Source organism: Genypterus blacodes, unplaced genomic scaffold (genome assembly GCF_046128005.1).
Source record: "Genypterus blacodes isolate CSIRO-AG114 ecotype Tasmania unplaced genomic scaffold, CSIRO-AGI_Gbla_v1 ptg000009l_1, whole genome shotgun sequence".
In the NCBI taxonomy this organism is placed as follows: domain Eukaryota; kingdom Metazoa; phylum Chordata; class Actinopteri; order Ophidiiformes; family Ophidiidae; genus Genypterus; species Genypterus blacodes.
In genome coordinates this window covers 383,636-403,413 of record NW_027466823.1, presented here as the reverse complement: position 1 = coordinate 403,413, position 19,778 = coordinate 383,636, and the positions used below count along the sequence as shown (strand labels likewise).

The window sequence follows — 19,778 nt, the reverse complement described above, 5'->3', positions numbered from 1 at the left end:
TGTTAATGACCACAGAAACTCAATGGAACTACAGAAGCGTCTCTTCTTTGTGTTCACACTTCTCAGTTTTTAATTGGAAACCAAACTACGACACCAAAAGAAGCCAGGATGTACATGTTCAGTTCAACTTGATCAACACCCCTTAAGTTTCCTTTTATAAAGGAGGATTTCTTAGAAATACAGATGGGAATCAGAACGCCAGGAGCAGAGTTACAGTTTCACCCAGAAACATTTTAACTGAAACAGAATACAGCAAATGGCATTCAAAGGATAAAGTGCAATAAAGAGAGAGTAGACGGTGTGGGTGAGCGGTGTGTGAGCAGTCACTCTCCAGAGCGGCAGCAGGCCCTGAAGCCACACTGAAGGTTCTGGCAGCCGCTGGCCGTGTCGGCGTGAGGCCCTGCGGAGGGAAACCACAGAGATGTACTTTACTGGAGAACAACAGGAGGACAAAGAAGTTCAGACTGACAGCTGCAGGCTTTCATGTCTGCAGGACGACGTCAAGAATGAAACGAGCTGAGAGAGTGAACACACAGAGAGAGAGAGTCAGACTGGCCACCGTACCTCCTACTTACCTCACACAGCCACGCCAGCATGGGTTCATACACTAGAACACAACAGGCCTGCTTACACACCTTTACACTCAACATCAGGTTCTCATGTGACACACAGAGAGTCCAGATCCAGACCCTCTGCACACCTCCTCCACTACAGACCAGTGTGTACATGTAAAAAGGAGAGAAGCACCCGTAGCTGTCTCTAAGTGTTACCGTCGATATTGTCGCAGTAATAGAAGTGTTCATCGTTGAGGGCGGGGCAGGCCGACACCAACTCCTGCAGCCCCACCTCAGTGATGAAGAGGCAGCCCGACAGGTTCAGATGCTCCAGGACGGGAAGACCCCCACGCTGAGACAGAGCCCTGCAGCGAGAGAGAGAGAGAACACACACACACACACACACACACACACACACACACACACACACACACACACACACACACACACACACACACACACACACACACACACACACACACACACACACACACACACACACACACACACACACACACACACACACACACACACACGTTTGGTCTTTGCTTGATCAGGTGTGTTTACTCCCTGCATGTAGATAAACAGCTGACTTGAGTGACACCTGAGTCACCTGATGCCAGTGTAAAAAGCATTGGTTGAGTAGTTTACCTGAGGCCCAGATCTGTGACCTGGTAGCATCCAGAGAGACTCAGAAACCTGAGTGAGCGTTTAGCCTCTGAGCAGTCAGTCCTGTTCTCACGCTCCACACACTGCAGGCCCCCAAAGGAGCCTTTAGTCCAAAACTCTGCAGTGCCGCCCCTGCTGATGCCCGACTGCGGCCCGGTTAAAGTCCTGAGGGCCGCCTCGCCGGTGCAGCAGGCCGAGTGACCGCAGAACGCGTCCCCGGTCTTGGCGTACTGCTGCTGCAGGTAGGCGGCGTTAGATCCAGTCCTTTGTCCGCGCCTCCTGCTCCTCCTGCAGCAGCACAAGCCGGCCCGGAGCTCAGACTCCACAAAGCTCTCTGCCTCGTGAAGAGAAACTCCGCCGCCGTGGCTCCAGTCTGCAGCATCTTCAATATCAGCAAAGTCTGTGGGGTCCAGGACCCAAACCTGTGTGGGCGTGCTGGCCGTGTCCCAGCTCCCGGCCCTCTGCTTGAAGATGATGGCCTTCCGTGTCCGTCCCAGAGGATGCAGGTTTCTTTCGTCCACCAGAGTGATCGGTATGGGGGGACTCTTCAGGAGCCTGGCTCTCCGGTCGGAGCGTTTGCCATTGGAGCCAGAAAAGGTGAGGTCGCCGAGGCCGACAGACAGCTTCTTCAGCGTGTGGTCGGTGATCTTCTCACATCCTGACAGATCCAAGTGCTCCAGAGAACGACAAGCTCCAAGAGAGGACCAGCTGGAAGACAAAGGGACGAGAGCTGAGAGTGAGCTGCAGATTAAGACTGAGACCATGAAACAGCTTACACACACACACACACACACACACACACACACACACACACACACACACACACACACACACACACACACACACACACACACACACACACACACACACACACACACACACACACACACACACATCAGGTAAGAGTGTTTACCTGTCAAATGCAAAGTCTGTGACATCAGTCTGAGCCAGGTCCAGGTGTGTGATGTTGGGGCAGAGATGGAGGATCAGTCGGACCTGCAGGAGGACAGAGGAGCGTTCAGTATTCCTCTGCATGAGGTCAGAACAGTTCAGTCACAATCAGCTGCTGTGCTTCCTCCACGTACCATTTTACTGGAGACTGTAGAGCTGTAGGCCAGGACCACAGACTTCACTGAGGGACCCACCACGGGCAGAAGGTTCTGGATGATCCCGTTCAGCAGTCTCTTCTCCCGCTGCACGGTGGTGATTGCCAGGGAGCCGCCTGTGTGTCCAGACACATCTAACACACCAACACACACACACACACACACACGCAGCTTCAGCTCAATGAAGACGCAGCGTTAAACTGATCAGCAGTCAGCCGCCGTCTGAGGCAGAGCAGAGATCTGAGAGGAGGAGTCCAGACTGAAACATTTACACACTTGGAGAAAGAGGCTGGGCAGAGGGACGATACGTTTTAAAGGTCAGGGAAATTGGAACTGCATAGAAAAATGCTGCTGCTGAGTCAGTGAACCCTGGCCCTCACCAGACTCGTCCACGTCTGCGTCCTCGTCCCACTCCTGATAGGCCCGGCCTTCATCCTCTCGACTCTTCACCCACTCCTCATTTGGCTCCTGATCCAGATCACTTGGGGGGCCGCTGTATTGATCTCCTACAGAACAAACACACACTTATTCATGACTTATCCCCACCATAGACTCAGATAAGTCCTCCTTAGTAAACTAAACCTTTGAGTAGTTCAGATCCTTGCAGGTTTACCTCTGGCCCAGCGGACCGGGTACAGGTGCCTCCACAGGGAGCCGGTCTTGGTCAGCTCTGACCAGGTGGTGCACACCTGGCTACAGCGACACAGATCTTCAGGGCCCAGGTAGTGGAGGAGCCTGAGCATGATCTCTGTGGGGAGCTGGGAGATGTGGGCCGAAGAGAGCCGGTCCAGCTCTGAGGAGGGAGAGGAAGAGACACGTGATTCTCTTCATTCACAGATTGATAGATAGTTGACGGTTGAGTGATTTCCTCAAACACACACTCACCATCATCGGTCTTCTCATGGACAGCGTACTTGAAGGCCTTCTGCAGCTCCTCTGCCTGGCTCCACAGGCTGAAGCCCTTGAGAACCTCTGCAGCACAGTCCCACTGCGGCTGGCTGCAGTGCTGAGCGATCACCTGCTTCTTGATGTCCTTCAGCTCCTCATAGGTGAAGTACTGCATGAGCATGGGCTGGAACACCTGCAACACACAAGAAGACTCGTTTATACTCAAACTAGGAAACAATCTATTCCAAATATGTGTCTTTCTAAACATTGGAGCCCTCTGTACCTCTTCCTCTTCCTTCATGTGGGGCAGGAAGTCCTGTGTGAAAGCTTCCAGTCTCTCCTTCAGTTGCCGGGCATAGTTGAGCTGCTCGTATTCACTCTGAAACCACAGTAGTGTGTTTAAAATAACACAATAGACAAAGAAAGCTTTGATAAGAAGTTCATGACAGACTGTGTTAGACCTGTACCCTAACAGACTGGGGTTAGACCTGTACCCTGACAGACTGTGTTAGGCCTGTACCCTGACAGACTGTTAGACCTGTACCCTGACAGACTGTTAGACCTGTACCCTGACAGTTAGACCTGTACCCTGACAGTTAGACCTGTACCCTGACAGTTAGACCTGTACCTTGACAGTTAGACCTGCACCCTGACAGACTGTGTTAGACCTGGACCCTGACAGTTAGACCTGCACCCTGACAGTCAGCCCTGTACCCTGACAGACAGCCCTGTACCTTGATGTTGTGCAGGCCCTTCTCAAACAGGCTCAGCATGTCAGACAGCTTGTTGTCAGAGTGAACGTTGTGCACGGTGCAGCAGCGTTGTTGCAGCAGCCCGATGATGTACTCGTTCTCTATCTGCTCGTGCATCTTGAACTCTTTGAAAGTGGCACAGAGAGACTGAAGGAAGGAGCGGAAGTCACTGTGGTTGGAGAAGTTTGTTTTAGAAAGCTGCGGAGAGAAAAGAGAACACGGATCACAACAACATCTACATCATGTTCACATGCTGGTTAGAGTTATTACAGATAAATATAAGGTTAGATTGCTATAGAATAACTGCGAGCTGCTTCGCACAACAATTACATCACATAGCTCAGTCTAAGTATATAAGTAACTCAGTATAAGTATAAGTTCAGGCTCAGCCATGAATTATCCGCGTACAGATGCACCGACACGTCACCTCTACAGACGGATAACAACACAAGGCACCGTGAAAACAACCGCATCGCTGGAGGACATTTTGGAGATAATCTTTGTAATTCTTGTGTTAAATTGCATAACGAGCAATCAGGCGGATTAGCATGCTAAGCTAAGGCGAGCCGAGCCGTTAGCAGAGGAGGAACATGTTTGTCCCGGTCCAGTTTCAGATACAATAACACGGCAAATGCTTCACTGCTAGGTTAACAAACGAGACAATAAGCTTTAATGGAGGCGTTCGCGTGGTGGCGGAGGAGAATTTGGGACAAACATCGACTCTTCATCTGTTTGTGTTGTTGTTGTCGCTAGCTGCGCTACCCTCGTCACGCGCAGCCCCGTTTGCCTTCATGAAACCTGAAACTGAAGCTGGTGTAACGTTCACTGACCTTCTCGCAGTAGAGACCCACCAGCTGCTTCATGCGCCAGTGTGGCCCCGTGAAAACATCCACCTCGTCAGGAAACGGAGCCATGTTGGTCCACTGAAGCCTCAGTGCGTCATCATTATCTGCATGGCGATGGAATCAAACACGGGGGCGTGGCTCGGAGCCTCACGTGACCACGACTTCACCGGATAAGCCAATCGGTGTGCGAGGATCCGGGCCGCACGCGCTGATCCGGGCTCAGTGGTGAAGGGAACGCTTCCGTGTTTCTCCTCAGCGGACGCAGAATAACACTGATCTCACATCATGTGCGTGACTGACTGCACGCTTCAAAACAAACGCACGTCGTAGTCAGCATCTAGCGACATAACTGATATAACCATAATAATATATATAACTATAAAATAACTATAATACTTTGTGTTTACAGGTGATATTACAGTTGACTTCAACTATAAACTGTAAACTATAAACTACTGTAGCTGTGTAGAGTTAACCAGTAACAGTCAAAGTGTGTTGCATTCACATGATCACCAATAAAACATCAGCTGTAGTTGTTGCGTGTCAGTCGGTCTGAAACGGAGTTTAATGCATCAACCAGGAGAGAATAAAGTTGCTACAAACACACTGTATGTACCGTGGAACACGTTGAGGACTACTGTTGTCAATACGTTTGGGAAAGAAGATGATTTGGTATTGAATCTCAGCTATATATTTAATCTTATCCAATATGTTCTCACTATATAAATGAATAAAGTAAATAGTGTCTAACATCTCAGACATGTCAACACTGCCTCCTGCTGGCAGTAAATTGAGTGCAGCTACGCGCCAATAACAAGCGATCAACTACAGGCAATCAATTAATTATTATTTCTTATTTCATTAAACAGAGATAAATAATCACACAACCACACACACATACAAAAAATATAACACGAGAGCCACAAAGGCTCAATCAGAGAATATGACATGAACATTATGTTCTTATACAATTATCCGCAAGATGGCAGCAGAATCCACATGATTTGCACAGCTGCACGGTGGCGCCGGTATCATTTCCCTGTTATATATATATATATATATGTATTCACTAACGCGGTCTTCGCAATTTTGCTTTCAAAACTAAACACACCTCTGAAAGTGAAACATAATTTAAACGCAACATTGTATTTGCATTTACTTGCTTACAAAACCTTTTTTTTCTCATTGTTATTGATGTGACTTTGTATTTTTGTATTCACGGTGCTGTATTAGAGTACTTTAAACACATAAACAAAGCCGCTGTGTTTTTAACCAAAAGGCAGCATCAGCTTATTTTTCAGGTTGAAATCAAAGAGAAAATGTTTTGTTCTGACACATTCAAAATGAAGATATAAATGCCAGAAGCCAGCTGGAGTTTGATAAATCATAATGTGATGTCATCAAAATGTTTTCCTCTGTTTTGCCCTTTATATGATTGAGAAAGTACAATGCTGAGCATCACTCTTCATCATGGATCTGAAGCCAACAGCACCATACTGTGTTCTTGACCAAAGCAAATATTATCTGTGTTTGTCCAAAGAAGTTGCTGGTACAAGAACAAAGTGATGGAATTCTTGAGAAGCTTTTGCAATCATTATCATAGATAAATGAAACCTGATTCTACCCTGAAAGAACCTTGTTATTTTGTAAGAAGCATTAAAAGTGCAATGAAAAACATTCTGATGTTTTATATAACACCTCTTCCCTGTGGAAACTCTCTGTATATGAACAGTAATTATTGGGAATATCTACAATTTCTAAATTCAAATGTTATCAGTGGTTGCTCTGTGTCTAGGTGGTTGTTTGTGGCGTTGCTAGGCTCTGCTGAGGTGGTTGTTAAGGATTTTGTTGCCTGATTGTTCTGCACATTTCCCTCAGTGTTGCAGTCTGTGTAGTTGCAAGAGTGTCACTAAGTGGTTGTTATGGTATTCTGGTGGTTGCTGGGGTTTTGTTCAGGTGTTGGAAGGTGGTTGCTGGGGTTGTTGCTATAGTGATGGCACAAGTTATCTATAAGCAGCAGAAGACAAATTTCCCAACTGAAAATACACAAGAGTTGGTTTAGCTGAAGGCCATGTAGGCACTGGGATGAACCTCCCACTTGATTGTATTTTGGGTGAGCATCCGGGTCTGTAGAAGTTATTTTGGAGCCTTTGTGCCGTCTGTTCTCATTCGTTCTGTTCTCATCTGTTCTGCTGTCATTTATACATAGATTAATCCAGCATTGCATTCAGTAATAAAAACCAGTAAAAATAACCCAATACACAAATAAATCGTTGCCATGTGATGTGTAAATGGAAACAGTGGGCTTGTGAGTGGAACTGTTGCTGTAATACAAACATGTGCATGGCTTTACTGTGTGAAGATGCATCCTGTGTCATTTCCTCAATTATGATCTAATCAGCACAAATGCTTTCATATATTCCTTTATTAAATATGTAGCAACATGTGATGGCATTTGCAGCGTGGCATGATCGTTGTCACTCAGCAGTGCAGCACTATAGCAATCAACTGGGTCACAGTGACACTAATGGAGTGTGAACATGCATCTGATTGCACCTATGTTTGCTGCACTTTCTTCCTCTTGTGTTCACAACCCTAACACAGCATCAATAAACAAAACGAAGCACTTTAACGGCAGCATGCATATGTATGAGATGTAAAATAATTTGATCCCTTTGAGCACTTCCTTGTAATCTCTAAAAGCAGCACATCAATTGTTTTGTGTGGAGCATCGGCGTGTTCAACAACAAAACTTTCCTTCCCTCTTGTCACAGGTGCCGTCTCATTAGTGGAGAATCACAGCGCCCGTGTTTATGTTTACCCGTGTCTCACTTTCAAGTCTGATTTTGTAGCAAAGCACGGCAGCATTTGTTCAGGAGGGGAAGCTGCCAAGCTCCATTTCAACACACATTTCACACAAATCATTCTGCATTTACGTTGGATTTCAGTGCTTTGTGCCTGGAGTTGTGGGGTTTTGTTGGAGGTGAGAGAAATATTTTAAATACTAATATTGAAGCTGACAAATGGCTGTGAAATGATGATTATTGTGATTTAAAATATGTCTGTGCTTCAGAATTAGTATGAAGAGTGAACCAGCAGAGGTAATGTGGCACACAAACCAACAGGATTCTGTTAAAAGTGGCACTCACACATTTAAATGATTGATGATAGTCAGTGTGTTCATCAGTAAACACGTCCACATCTATCAGACAAGTTCTCAAGGACATACATGCATCCTGCAGACAACATCCCTGTGACTCTGAGCTACAGAAGGCTCTATTGTGCTCAAAGTCTAATCTGATCTCTATAAAACGCTGAATCCACAAACTGGCACTTTGCTCATGTGGACTAGTTGATGAATTAAACAACCCCATATCAGCTTTGTCTCCACTGCAGCTCTGGGAAACCCATTTCTTCCCCAGCGGCGTCTTCTCTGTGTGGACTTTCTCTCTCTTTGTCTGAGGAAGTTTCCTCCCAGCTCTTTGGATTCCCGACCACAGTGCAGAAACATGCAGGTCAAGTGAATTGGAAATGTTAAATTGCCTCTAGCTGGGAATGTATGCGTGTTTCTATGCGTTTGCTCCTGGCGACCTGTCCAGGGTGCATCCTGCCTCTCCCCCTCATTGATGCTCCCTGTGACCCTGCACAAGCTGCTGTGCAACATGGACCACTCCAAGTCTATTCACAATCAGTTCATGACAGCAAAATGGCTGTGCTGAGTTCCTCGGTCTCCAGTGTCTTAAAGTTGGGATGAAGTAAGGATGCTAAGATATATTTGGAAGTTAAAGTTCCCCACTTGTTCAACCTGGAGCTGTTGCCACTGCAGGAGTTTGTGCTGTTTGCAGAGTCTGTGTCCTAAAGCAAGGCACTGAATGTCCGACCCAACTCCTCCCTGCTCCTAGGCAGGGCAAGGCCAGTTTATTCAGATATAGAACATTTCAGCAGAAAGGCAATTCAAAGTGCTTTACAATAAAATATTAAAAGCATGAGGAAAAGAAAAGGACACTTTAATACAATTACAAACAGAACAAAACTAGATAGAAGGTTAAATTAAGTTACAGCGAAAGAAATTATTTGGTTTCATTAAAGGCAGCGGCAGACAGAAAAGTCTTCAGCCTTTATTTCCTAAATGAACACACTTGAACTAAGTCTCAATCACTATGGGGGTTGATGCTAAAGTCTACATCCTAGTGTGTGTCAGTGTACAGATCCACTCAGGAGATTAATGTTGTAACTAATGTCAAACACAGCCACACAGTGTGAGGAGTTTCTGTACTTTCCAAGCCCTCATAAAGACACAGATCCTTCCATGAGATAAGACTGAACCAGAGCGACCTCATCTTATATGTTAGCATCACATTACCTCGTCTGTGCATCAATACTATAGGATTGTGTTGAGGTGAGGCCTGTTAGTGTCTGACATGAATCACAAGGAGGCCAGTAAAAGCAAAGGGAATATGCAGAACATTGCTTCCTTTAGGGGTTTAGGCTCATTTTGAGTGGTTGAGCTAACAGAACACAATAATTCCTCATGTATGTTCCTCTACGTGACTCACATGTTGGCGTCACCCTCAGAGGTTAACAGGCCGCTTTGACACCTTGAATTGAAACCTGATCCCAGTATCAGGAGCTGAGATCTGGATTAACACCTTGGATCAACATGCATGGATGCTGTGCCTGTATTATGATGGGATGGATCTGCACTCAGTCACTCTGAGGCTTCTGAGGGCCGAACCCTGTCTGCGTCTCATTTACACCTGCTGATGGGATTCACCTCCACAAATCTGTTCACTGCATTTCTAGTAAACAAACAAGCAAACAGAGGTCATATAGATTGGTCATATTGCTGCAACTTCTTTATTATTATCATTATTATTTCATTTGACATTTTTTTAGGTAAAGGGAAAAAAAGGTATTGCCATTTCCACTTAAGTCTAAAAACCCTTATCTTAAGCAGCCCTGACACCCCTGCAGCCCGGCCGCTCTGGAGGCACCTCTGCAGCTCTGGAGGCACGGTGCAGCTCTGTGTGGAGGCTCCGCTGCTCTGCCGGCCCTGAGCTCAGCCCCTCCGCACTAAGCCCCACCCAAGCTGACGAGTCCACAGGCTGATAGCGAACTATTTAAAAGTTTGCGCGATAGCGGCCGTCGGTCAGACATTTGTTATCAAACCGCGCGTCCCTTCAGCTCGGGAGGAGCACTTTTCCTCTAGAAGCAGGATTGTGTGAATGTTCAATCGAGAGAGGAGCGACTTTGATATCCGCATCCAGCTGAGCGACTCTTCACTTCAGGCAACTTTGTGCTGAGCCTTCTCGTCTTGCGGAGGTATGTGTGCTCTCTTCCCCACGCATGACACCAGACACACACACGTCGATCGGCGCGTCCGACACGGTGGAAAGTAACGGGAAGACTTTCAGGACGTAGAACGTAAACAACCTCTCTCTACGTCCGCTGCGTAAAGTGACCGTAAATCCAGCGGAACATCTGTCCAGCCGCCGCTCAGCCGCAGCCTCGCTTCTTACTGTCAAACCGTGCGGGACTCCGTCTATGTGCTGAGGCTGTCATGTGTGTATCCCACTTAAAGGATCAAATTAAGACACACGGATGAACAGTGTGTGTTTGTCCAGGTCACACACACACTCACGCTCTCTCACACACTCACACGCTCTCACACACAGAGGTATTCCCTCAGAGAACAGCGTGATCTCTGCTCCGCTCAGCTTCTCCTGTGTGATGAAACGCGAGTGACAAACAGAGACATTGATCTCTACTACAATCCCATTAAATCATCAGTTGAGGTTGCATGGATCACACATCTACACACACCGGTATCCATAGCAATGTGTCCATGTTGAGTGTGTGTGAGTCTTTACCAGAGCAGAGTCCTCCCTGAGTCTCTCACACACTGAGCTCTGTACTCTATGTGTGTGTGTGCTGAGGCTTCAGAGCTCCAGGAGGAAGATCACTCCTTGTTTTTCCAAAGTACACATTGACTTGTTATCACCTCAAGCTACACTTTCCTGCTACACACACACACACACACACAAAGTAGACGAGCTGAGCTGAGCTGAGTGGGAAGTCGGATGCTTTCTCTGTCCTTCGCCTCAATATATTCAGACGTAAAGCAGGGCTGCGATCTGACAGCATTCAGGTCATCAAACACCAGGATGAGGCGTGTGTGTGTGTGTGTGTGTGTGTGTGTGTGTGTGTCAGAAGCATGTTTCTAAGTGTGTGTGTTAAAAGAAATGTCACCGATGTACCACAAGATGCATGACGGCGTTAACTCCAGCCCTGTGTGTGTGTGTGTGTGTGTGTGTGTGTGTGTGTGTGTGCGTGTGTGTGTGTGTTTTCACTTTTAGCCGTGTTAAGTAGATGAACAGATGGTTGAAGGTAACATCCCTTAAATGCAGTTTATCCATATGTGATGATCCAGATAGAAGCCAGGCCTTTAACCCCCGCCTGACCACAGATATGTAGCTGCTCTCTCTAATGTGCGGTGTGTGTAAGTACTGGGGTTTCTATGTTGTGATGTATTTTCCAGATCGTCTTTGAGTCAAATAGCTGCTTGGCTTTAGAGACGGTCAGGGTTGAAGTGAAGTCACATGAGGTGATCTGAATGTTGTCGCAACAAAACCAGCCCAGTGTGTCCTTTGGGTTCAAACCAATACCATCACACACACCAAGTTAAAGACACTCTGGGTCTCTGGTTAACAGTGGAAGTTATAATTACCATTGAAAGAATCTGTGCTGTATTAAAGACACTGATGCACTTCTGTCAGCTCCTTCACATTTCCAGCTCACGTTGCCACACAAGATGACACTTTGTCTCAGAGCTGAATGTTGCTTTCCTCTGCTTTCATCTTCGGCTCGTAGAATGTAGAGCAGCACAGTTTACCTCCACTTCGTCAGCGAGGGGATGAAGGGAAGCGACGGAGCATAAATCAAATGCAGGGCACCGAGTCTCCTTGATGGGCTGAAAGTGTAATATTTGTCATGATCTTCCAAAATGTCTTCCCAGCCTCTGCAGCTGCCACAGGGTGAAAGAGGCTTTTGTCCTGTGCAGCTGCTCGTGTGAGAGCAGCACTTTCGCACCTGACACTTTGAGCATCTCACTTCCTTTACATCCTCTCTGGATCACCACAAAGCCATTCAACGCACATCTTGTATGCATATAGATGTTCAAATATGGTCTGTGGTGATCAGAATCTAAAGAGCTGCCAGTTATTCAGCCGCTGTGAACAAATCCTTTATTTCTTTAAACAAAGGATATTTTCTGTGGATTCCACTGTGACTCACTGATTGAATGAAGCTTGAACACATTAAACACCTTTACTTAGATACATCAGAATCAGAAGAGCTTTATTGACAGGTAGGTTTTCACTTGCTTTGGTAATCGGTGCAAACAACAATCAACATAATAAGAAGAGCAAGAAAAAGAGTAAATCTAAAAATCTAAACATAAGACACACACACACCGTTATCATACAGGAAATATAAAACTATTTACAGTTGTACAGATGAATATTGTGAATGTAAACTAATTATTATTAAGCATTATAGAAGTGTTTTTCTTTAAACTGTGCACAGTTATGAAGTCATCTGTCTTCTCTTCTCCTCCATGAGGAACTTCTGTCAGAGTGCTATTAAGTCTCTTTGAATCAAGCGTGTGTGTAAATGTCTCTTCTCTATCAGACCGCTGCACTGCCTGTGTGTGTGTGTGTGTGTGTGTGTGTGTGTAATGCAGCCATCTGCTGGCCGAGAGTCGACTCTTAACTAAGTTATGAAAACTCTGGAGCTCCTTTTTTTGTAAAATGTGCTGGGATGAAGTTTGAAGCGGTGATTAGTTTGAATAACAGCAGAATCCTCTCACTCCCAGATTGAGCAGACGGAGCTTTTATGACTTTGCGCTGAGTCTCCAGCCCTGGTTCTTCACTTCACTTCACTGCTGCACCTTCACATCAACATCCTCTGGAGCCACTTCACTCTGTTTGACAGACTCTAAAACTATTCAGCCAATTACAGTGGAAGCAGTGTAATGCTGTCAGCACCTGCTAATAAAGTGTCAAACTGAGCAACCAGCAGGATGATGTCATGGACTTTCAGTGGTTGCGTGTACAGTGTGTAATCAAAGTCAGAATAAGAGCTCAGTTAGTAGACATGTCTTATTCTGAAACCAATCATCCTTTGACATCATATTACAGTCTGATAATCGGTTCAAAAGATGAGAAATTTGTCAGAAATCTGTGGTGTGAAGCCAGATGAGTGTTTGCTCAGCAGCACCGTGCCCTTGTTTGTCTTCTGCACACACACACACAGACTCTGGCAGGTTTTGAGAGTTGAGGATGTTTCCCAGGGGAACCATCTTAGAATAGGTGTGTGTTTACTCTGAGTGTGTTCAGATAAAACTTGTTTCAACATCACTGGTGTTCAGCAGTAAACCCATAATAGTGCCCAGAACCACGGGATGCATGGATGTGTTTGTCTGTGTGCTCTTTCTTCTACATGTTAGGAATTGTTGGAAATTGTCTTCAGCTTGATTTCATTGAGGAGGAAAAGTGCAGCCACTGTCTGTTTGGAAACATTTCTGGGGTTTGTTTGGCTCTGAAGCTACTTATTAAGGCCACTGAGACCCATTTAGTTCTACTTTACGACATTTGTAATGTTTGTTTACTCCCTCAGTATTGATTTGCTGATTTGCGTTCTTTTAAATAAATAAACAGAAACCTAACCTGTGACAAATCAACATTTTTGACAGTTTATTGACCCGATCCAGTCAGAATGGTTATTAAGAAAGGAAAGACAACCTCTATCTGAAATCCTATTTGATTAAATATGAATACATTCTATTCAGTTTAAAGAGCTTTTATTCTGAAAGGACACAGTATGGTTGACTTTATTGGTTTGGCAGCTCTGAAGGGAGGTGTCAGGTGGATTTGATTGGCTGTGTGAGGTCACATCAGTAAGGGTGAGGTCATGCTGGTTCTCCTGGTCGCACTAAGCTGCTTACCCAGGACCCCTCTGGACCGGCCGGGCTTTCTTGACACTTGCAATTAAAGTGTGTTAATAGCATGTGGCTGCTTTGAAAGTGGCTCAGCTCCCTCTGACGGGCCAGGAGTGTGTGTTGCATCATGAGTGTGTGTTGCATGGTCCTTTGAAGCATGCATGATCCCCAATTATCCCTCCCAGATTAAATCCCCTGGTTTGGAGTCGACGGCGTCTCCTGTCTCGTCTCATCACTCCAACAGCACACATCAGCCAGAAACAATCAGGCAGCGGTTTGCCCTTAAAGACTGTAACCTCTCTCTCTCTCTCTCTCTCTCTCTCTCTCTCTCTCTCTCTCTCTCTCTCTCTCTCTCTCTGTCTCTCTCTCTCTCTCTCTCTCTTATTCCACTCTGCAGCTGGAGCTTGAAGGTGGCTCGTCTTCATCCTTACAAACAGCCGGACGAAGGCCTGTTCTCACCCGTCCCTGTGTTGGAAGCTGCAGGGTAATAAGATGATAGCTACAGCAGCTAGCATCCCGCTCTTACTGGCACTATGTTCCCTCACATCTGCAGGTAAGTTCCTCTGTCACACACACACACACACACACACACACACACACACACACACACACACACACACACACCCACACTCTGTCCTGTCTGTCCTCATGCTGCAGCCTGAGAATGCAAAATGAACAAGATGAATTATTCATACTTACAGCACCTCCATGCATTCCATCTAATATTGTCAGTTACAACTTGATATTGGAGCGATGTCCCTATGTCCATACATACACACACATACATACACACACACACACACACACACATACACTGAAGTCTGGAGGAGCAGCAGCCCCACGAAGTGTGTTCTGCACTGTAAGTGTCAATGCAGTGTCTCTCTCTGTCTCTCTCTCTCCCTCTCTCTTTCTTCCTGTCTCTCTCACGCTCACTCTCATTTTAGATTCACCCACTTTCTATGCTCACCAACACTTCACAGAGGTTTACACCCACGCACATACATGCATGCACAGACACACACACACACACACTTGCACGTTTCGGCCTTGTTCAGTCTTTCTTTAGGAAGAAGTCTTTATCTGTCATCCAATTCATTCCACAACTTATCTTATCTAATAAATAAAGAAGAAAAGCTCATTTAGTATCTTTTTAATCTAATAACATCAAGAATTACTTGTAAGTTTCCTAAAACTCTAAACTTGAAGAGAATAAGTTGTTATCAGCATGAAGTCATCAGGACTGTGTGTGTTGTTGTTATGCAGGCGGCCTTTAGATGTTAGGCAACGTTCAGTTTGCCTTTAAAAAATGTAAACAAATGCCTCACGCCTCATAACTATTCTAAATATTAATTAAGAAAAGCTCAGTCTACCAATGAGACGCTGCACTGAAGGGAAAACAGCAGAATTGGGGTAAAAAAGTGGAGCAAAGCAAGCTGACATTCCAGTGTTGGCTCGGCTCGTCTGAGGTTTCAGAGGCTAAGATGTTATTTGATGTTTTTTGCATCGGGCCTGTGTTTGCTGAACTCGCTCCAGCTTTAATGTGCAGGATCCCGTGTTGCTCTTCTGTGGCAGTACAGCAGTAATGACCCAGTAGGAGGCACGCTCGCTCGCTCGCTCGCTCGCCTTCCAGATAACTGCGGTTCCCGTTTTCAGCCTGGCTGTCTGATTGCTGCCATAGGTTATTATTTTGAATGTTCCTCTCTCTAGAGATTGAAACCACACTCCAGAGGATTGTTGCTGGGTTATACACAAACAATAGCCGTGTATTCAGTCTGCGCTCTCTGTGGGCAGAGCAAACATAACTTCTTCCACAATGCCAGGATCTCCAACACAATGAAGTCACGTATGAAGTTTTCCTCTGAATTCTTCCACACACACTGATAGATGCATTGTTGCACGGCGTCACAGGGGACAGATAGCAACAGTTATCCAAATGCCCTTTCCTCTAAAGTGCTGTTTGAAAAAGCAGCTATACTCACTGATTTATGGATACAGCTGGAATTATCTGAATACTTTATACACATTAAGATAGTCTTCCTTTAAGATTCATTGTGTAAATGATCACACACACACACACACACACACACACACACACACACACACACACTCATTAAGCAGTGAGACACATCAGCAGCACTCAGCATATCAGCATGGATTTCATTTCTCTTTGTTTCTCTACTTTTATCATCTCGCTGCATCTGTGTAAACACTCACATCTGCCCACTAAACTCTCGCGTAATGTTTAGATTAGTCTGCAATGCGTCTTCTCGAAGTGTAAGGGGATCCAGGGCCCGGGCCTCTCATAACTCTTCAAGCGTTCAGACCCCAAGCACCTTCACCTTCATATTTCATATATCTGTTTTTGCTGTTTGTAACTTTTTTCAAAGCCTTCTACTTGCATCTTGTGGGCGTCTCTCCTCGTTGTAGAGGATAGATCATGAGAGTTTGGACAAGATGTGGGTTTCACCATGAAATAAAGTCATCTGAGATATTTATTTGAGCATTTAGCCACTTGCCAGAAACAGCTGAGAGAATATCATTAGTTCTCCTGGAGGCGTTGAGCAGGTGTGTGTGTGTGTGTGTGTGTGTGTGCGCCTGCGTGCATGCGTGTGTGTGTGTGTGTGTATATGCGTGTGTGTGTGTGGGTGTGTGTGTGTGGTGGCTCTGCTACAGGAGGACTTTCTCTTTTTCTCATTTCCTGACCTGCTTTGGTCTGGGTTCACACTTTCAGTTGTTGTTGAGTGAAGTTTTGAGCATCAAGTGCGTCTCACAAACACATCCTGCATGGACAGAACAGTAAACAAAGCTGGAGCTCTGCAGGAAACACACAGCTATGACTTCAGGAATAAAGGTCAGATTAGCTGGTGACCTGGCATGAGAGCATGAAACACCTGAGGGAAACTCTTAGTGGTGACCCATGTGAGGCCAGTGGTACGTTATGATACTAAGATGAGTTAACTCTTTGTTGTTTTAGGTTCTTTTTTGGTCCTCAGCAGTCGTCACTGTGAATGTTCCACTTTTATTACTGCGGCCTCCTGAGAAAAAGACGTATCGTGTGTGATACTGAGTGCCAGAATGAGCTCAGCTGAGGAAGAAAAATGAGGACAGAGTGTGAATGTGATATCTCCCCCTTTGGGCTGAAAGGGTTAAAAGAGACTGTAAGAACAAACCTGACCACAAGGAGAAACACACAAGTCTATATTTCCATACTGTAAACTTTGAGCGGCCCTCTCTCTGTGAGGTAAACAACAGTTCCAGTCTGTGTTGTGGTGAAGCCTGGCAGATAAGACCTCTCTCTCTCTCTCTCTCTCTCTCTCTCTCTCTATCTCAGGAGCCATTGTTATGTTTTCCCCCCCACACACACTTGAGCAAAGGGTTTCACGATAAATTCTTGTCTCTATCCACAATGCTTTCTTAGGGCCTAGCATGAGGGGACTGCCAAAATTCATTGTGCAACAACTGTAATCTGAGACGTGGGAGGGGGGCGTGGAGGGGGAGAGGGAGGGCGGGGGGGAGTGGAGGGGGGAGTAGAGGGGGCAGTGGAGGGGATGCGGGGAAGAAGGGAGAGAGAGAGAGAGAGAGAGAGAGAGAGGCAGGGCGCAAGCGTGGGTTGTCTGGTCCAAATCGACACACTCCACACACGGAAGGTGTGCCAAACCGACAAAGTTCTTTCCAGCGCGTTAAACCAGATGTTGCCCTGTGATTCATTGCGAAGAGTCAGAGCGGCACAGAGGCGGCGTGCTGCTGCTGCTGCGAGGGAGGGAGAGAGAGAGGGAGGGAGAGGGAGAGTTTGGGATGTTTACATAGCAACAGGAGCGCTGTGTGTCTAATTACAGGTCTGCTCTCCCCCATGGTGAGGCCTTTATCTCAACACGCCTGTCACACACTGAGGGGCTCTGTGTGTGTGTGTGTGTGTGAGACGCTCACTCTGCTGTTACACACACTTTCATTACAAGCAGTTTAGAAATCGATTTGTGTGTTATTGAGCCGGAGAAGCAAATGTATAATCAGAAGGGGCGAGAGGGCAAAGAGTCAACTTTCCTACTTTCCTTGCTCATTGGCTTACTCACTCTCTTGCTTACTCATCCCCCTCTCTCTCCCTCTTTCCCTCACTCTCCTACACAAACCCTTAAGTGTCCAAGTGCCCGTCAGTCACATCTCGTCAGCTCTCACAGATCTGCAGGACTGAGCTAAGCCCCGCCCCCTTCAGCTCTCCACAGTTCCAGTAAGCAGGCGTGTAAATAATTTCAGTCAGAGCAGAGTAATGGGAGACAGCTGGGGTGTTTTCCATTGTGTTCCTCTGCTTTATGAAAAAAAAGGAGTTTTGGAGGCGGGAAGAGGAAAACACAGTGATGGGACTGCATTGAAGAAAAGATGAAATTAGAATTCAATGAAATAGAAATTAGGACATCAGATACCTTAAATATAGAGACGGAAGTTTGAGGACATTTGTGTCATTTTGTATTCAGCCATAGTTCAGGTCTTATCAGAATCTTTATCTGTTAGCTGTTAAGGTTCTGTTGCCCTCTGTGAGTCCAGATGCTGGCTGAAGGTTTCCAGGTGTTGGTCTCATCAGACGGAGCCTCTGCAGGCCTCACCTTCACTCCAGTTACTCTAGATGAGCCCTGCTCAAAGTCAAGGGCCCAAATCTGGAACGATGCTTTGGAAAAAATAAGAGTAAAGCAAAACAAAGGAGTGTAAAAGGAGACCTTCTCTTCTTTATCTGCCTCAGGTCCCACATGAAGCCGGCTAAGACCTCAGAATAAAAGCATTGTCTCCTGCTTTCTACTCTCAAGTAACATGCTGGCTCAGTCAAGGGTTCAGATGAATGTCCTTGTGTGTATTTGTGTGTATTTGTGCGTATGAGGGTTCTGTGTGTGCCTGTATGGATCACAGCAGCTCTCAGATGGAAAGTAAACATGATATTACGGTGAGATGACCTCTGAATCTGAAGGTTAATAGCTTACAGATTGTGTGGCAACGTGATAATGTGGTCCAACAATGGATGAAGGACATCGCCTCAAAGTCTGCATGCGCTCCAAGTGAGTTAGCAGGGAGTGTGAGAGGTTTCTCTAAAGTGTGATAAAGGCTGAACTCCCTCCCCTGTCTGTGTCTAAATTCTAGCCCTAGCTCAGTTATTGTTGGATGTATTGACTCTGCTCACCAGCCTGTCACTGCCTCTATTTATTTAGCTGTCCATTAAAGCGGCTCGCCCACGCTTCTTTCTACGTGTTAATACACGAGGCAGCGCCGCATCTGACAAGTCATTCTTCTTTGCCCTCCCTCCTCTCCAGATGAAGAGCCCCAGTGGAATGCAGCCTTCCCTCTCTCTCTCTCTCTCTCTCTCTCTCTCTCGCTCTCTCGCTCTCTCAGCCTGTGTGAACGCTCCGTGCCTATCTTGGCCTTTCTCACCTCTCTGGCTCCGTCACACTGGGCTTTGCACACTGGCACAAAGGCACTGCATTGTTTTGCTGCCTGCTTTCTGCTGATGGCGACCCACTGCTTCTCCAAAGCCCCGGTTATCACATCTGAGTGATGATGTTTTTGTAAAATATCCCATGAACAAAGACAAAGACGTCTTACTGTGTTGGGTTTGACGCCGTGTGTGTGTGTCTCTGTGTGTGTGTGCATGTAGGCTGCTATGAGAAATGAATTGATGAGTCTGAGCCATGCAGGTGATCAAACATGAAAGGAGTGAGGCTTAGATGAAGAGCAGCAGCATTTGTGGCCCCCGGGGGCTCGCCTGCCTGCCTGCCTGCCTGCCTGCCTGCCTGTCTGTCTCCCTATGATTCTCAGGCTTTCTCACTGTGGATTAAGACGTTTCTCTCAAAACCTGTCAAGCCGCTGCAAAGAAAAAGGCCTTTGCACGCATGTATGATTGATGAGTGTGATGCCCTTAAATGTGGCGGCTAAGAAAGTGAACCTGTGTACAAATACACTCCATTTACTGTATTATATAAACACAG

At 46.2% G+C, this 19,778-nt stretch overlaps 2 protein-coding genes across 2 annotated transcripts in view; one reads left to right on the top strand and one right to left on the bottom strand.

Moving 5' to 3' along the window:
- Window positions 1-117: 117 nt before the first annotated feature.
- Window positions 118-4,969, bottom strand: fbxl5 (F-box and leucine-rich repeat protein 5). The gene is made up of 11 exons (XM_076158246.1): window positions 4,800-4,969; window positions 3,952-4,167; window positions 3,501-3,596; window positions 3,215-3,410; window positions 2,943-3,122; window positions 2,710-2,835; window positions 2,309-2,463; window positions 2,137-2,219; window positions 1,206-1,931; window positions 771-919; window positions 118-400 (listed from the first exon to the last, which is right to left on the bottom strand). The coding sequence occupies exons 1-11, from the start codon at window positions 4,881-4,883 to the stop codon at window positions 324-326; spliced, it is 2,088 nt and encodes a 695-aa protein (XP_076014361.1). The 5' UTR covers window positions 4,884-4,969; the 3' UTR covers window positions 118-323.
- A 4,911-nt stretch (window positions 4,970-9,880) lies between these two features.
- tgfbr3 (transforming growth factor, beta receptor III) overlaps window positions 9,881-19,778 on the top strand; it is a 58,112-nt gene continuing 48,214 nt past the window's right edge. Inside the window, exons 1-2 of the mRNA XM_076158212.1 lie at window positions 9,881-10,136; window positions 14,210-14,365. Coding sequence (XP_076014327.1) covers window positions 14,305-14,365 — 61 coding nt within the window. The 5' untranslated portion in view covers window positions 9,881-10,136; window positions 14,210-14,304. The remainder of the gene's footprint in view (window positions 10,137-14,209; window positions 14,366-19,778) is intronic.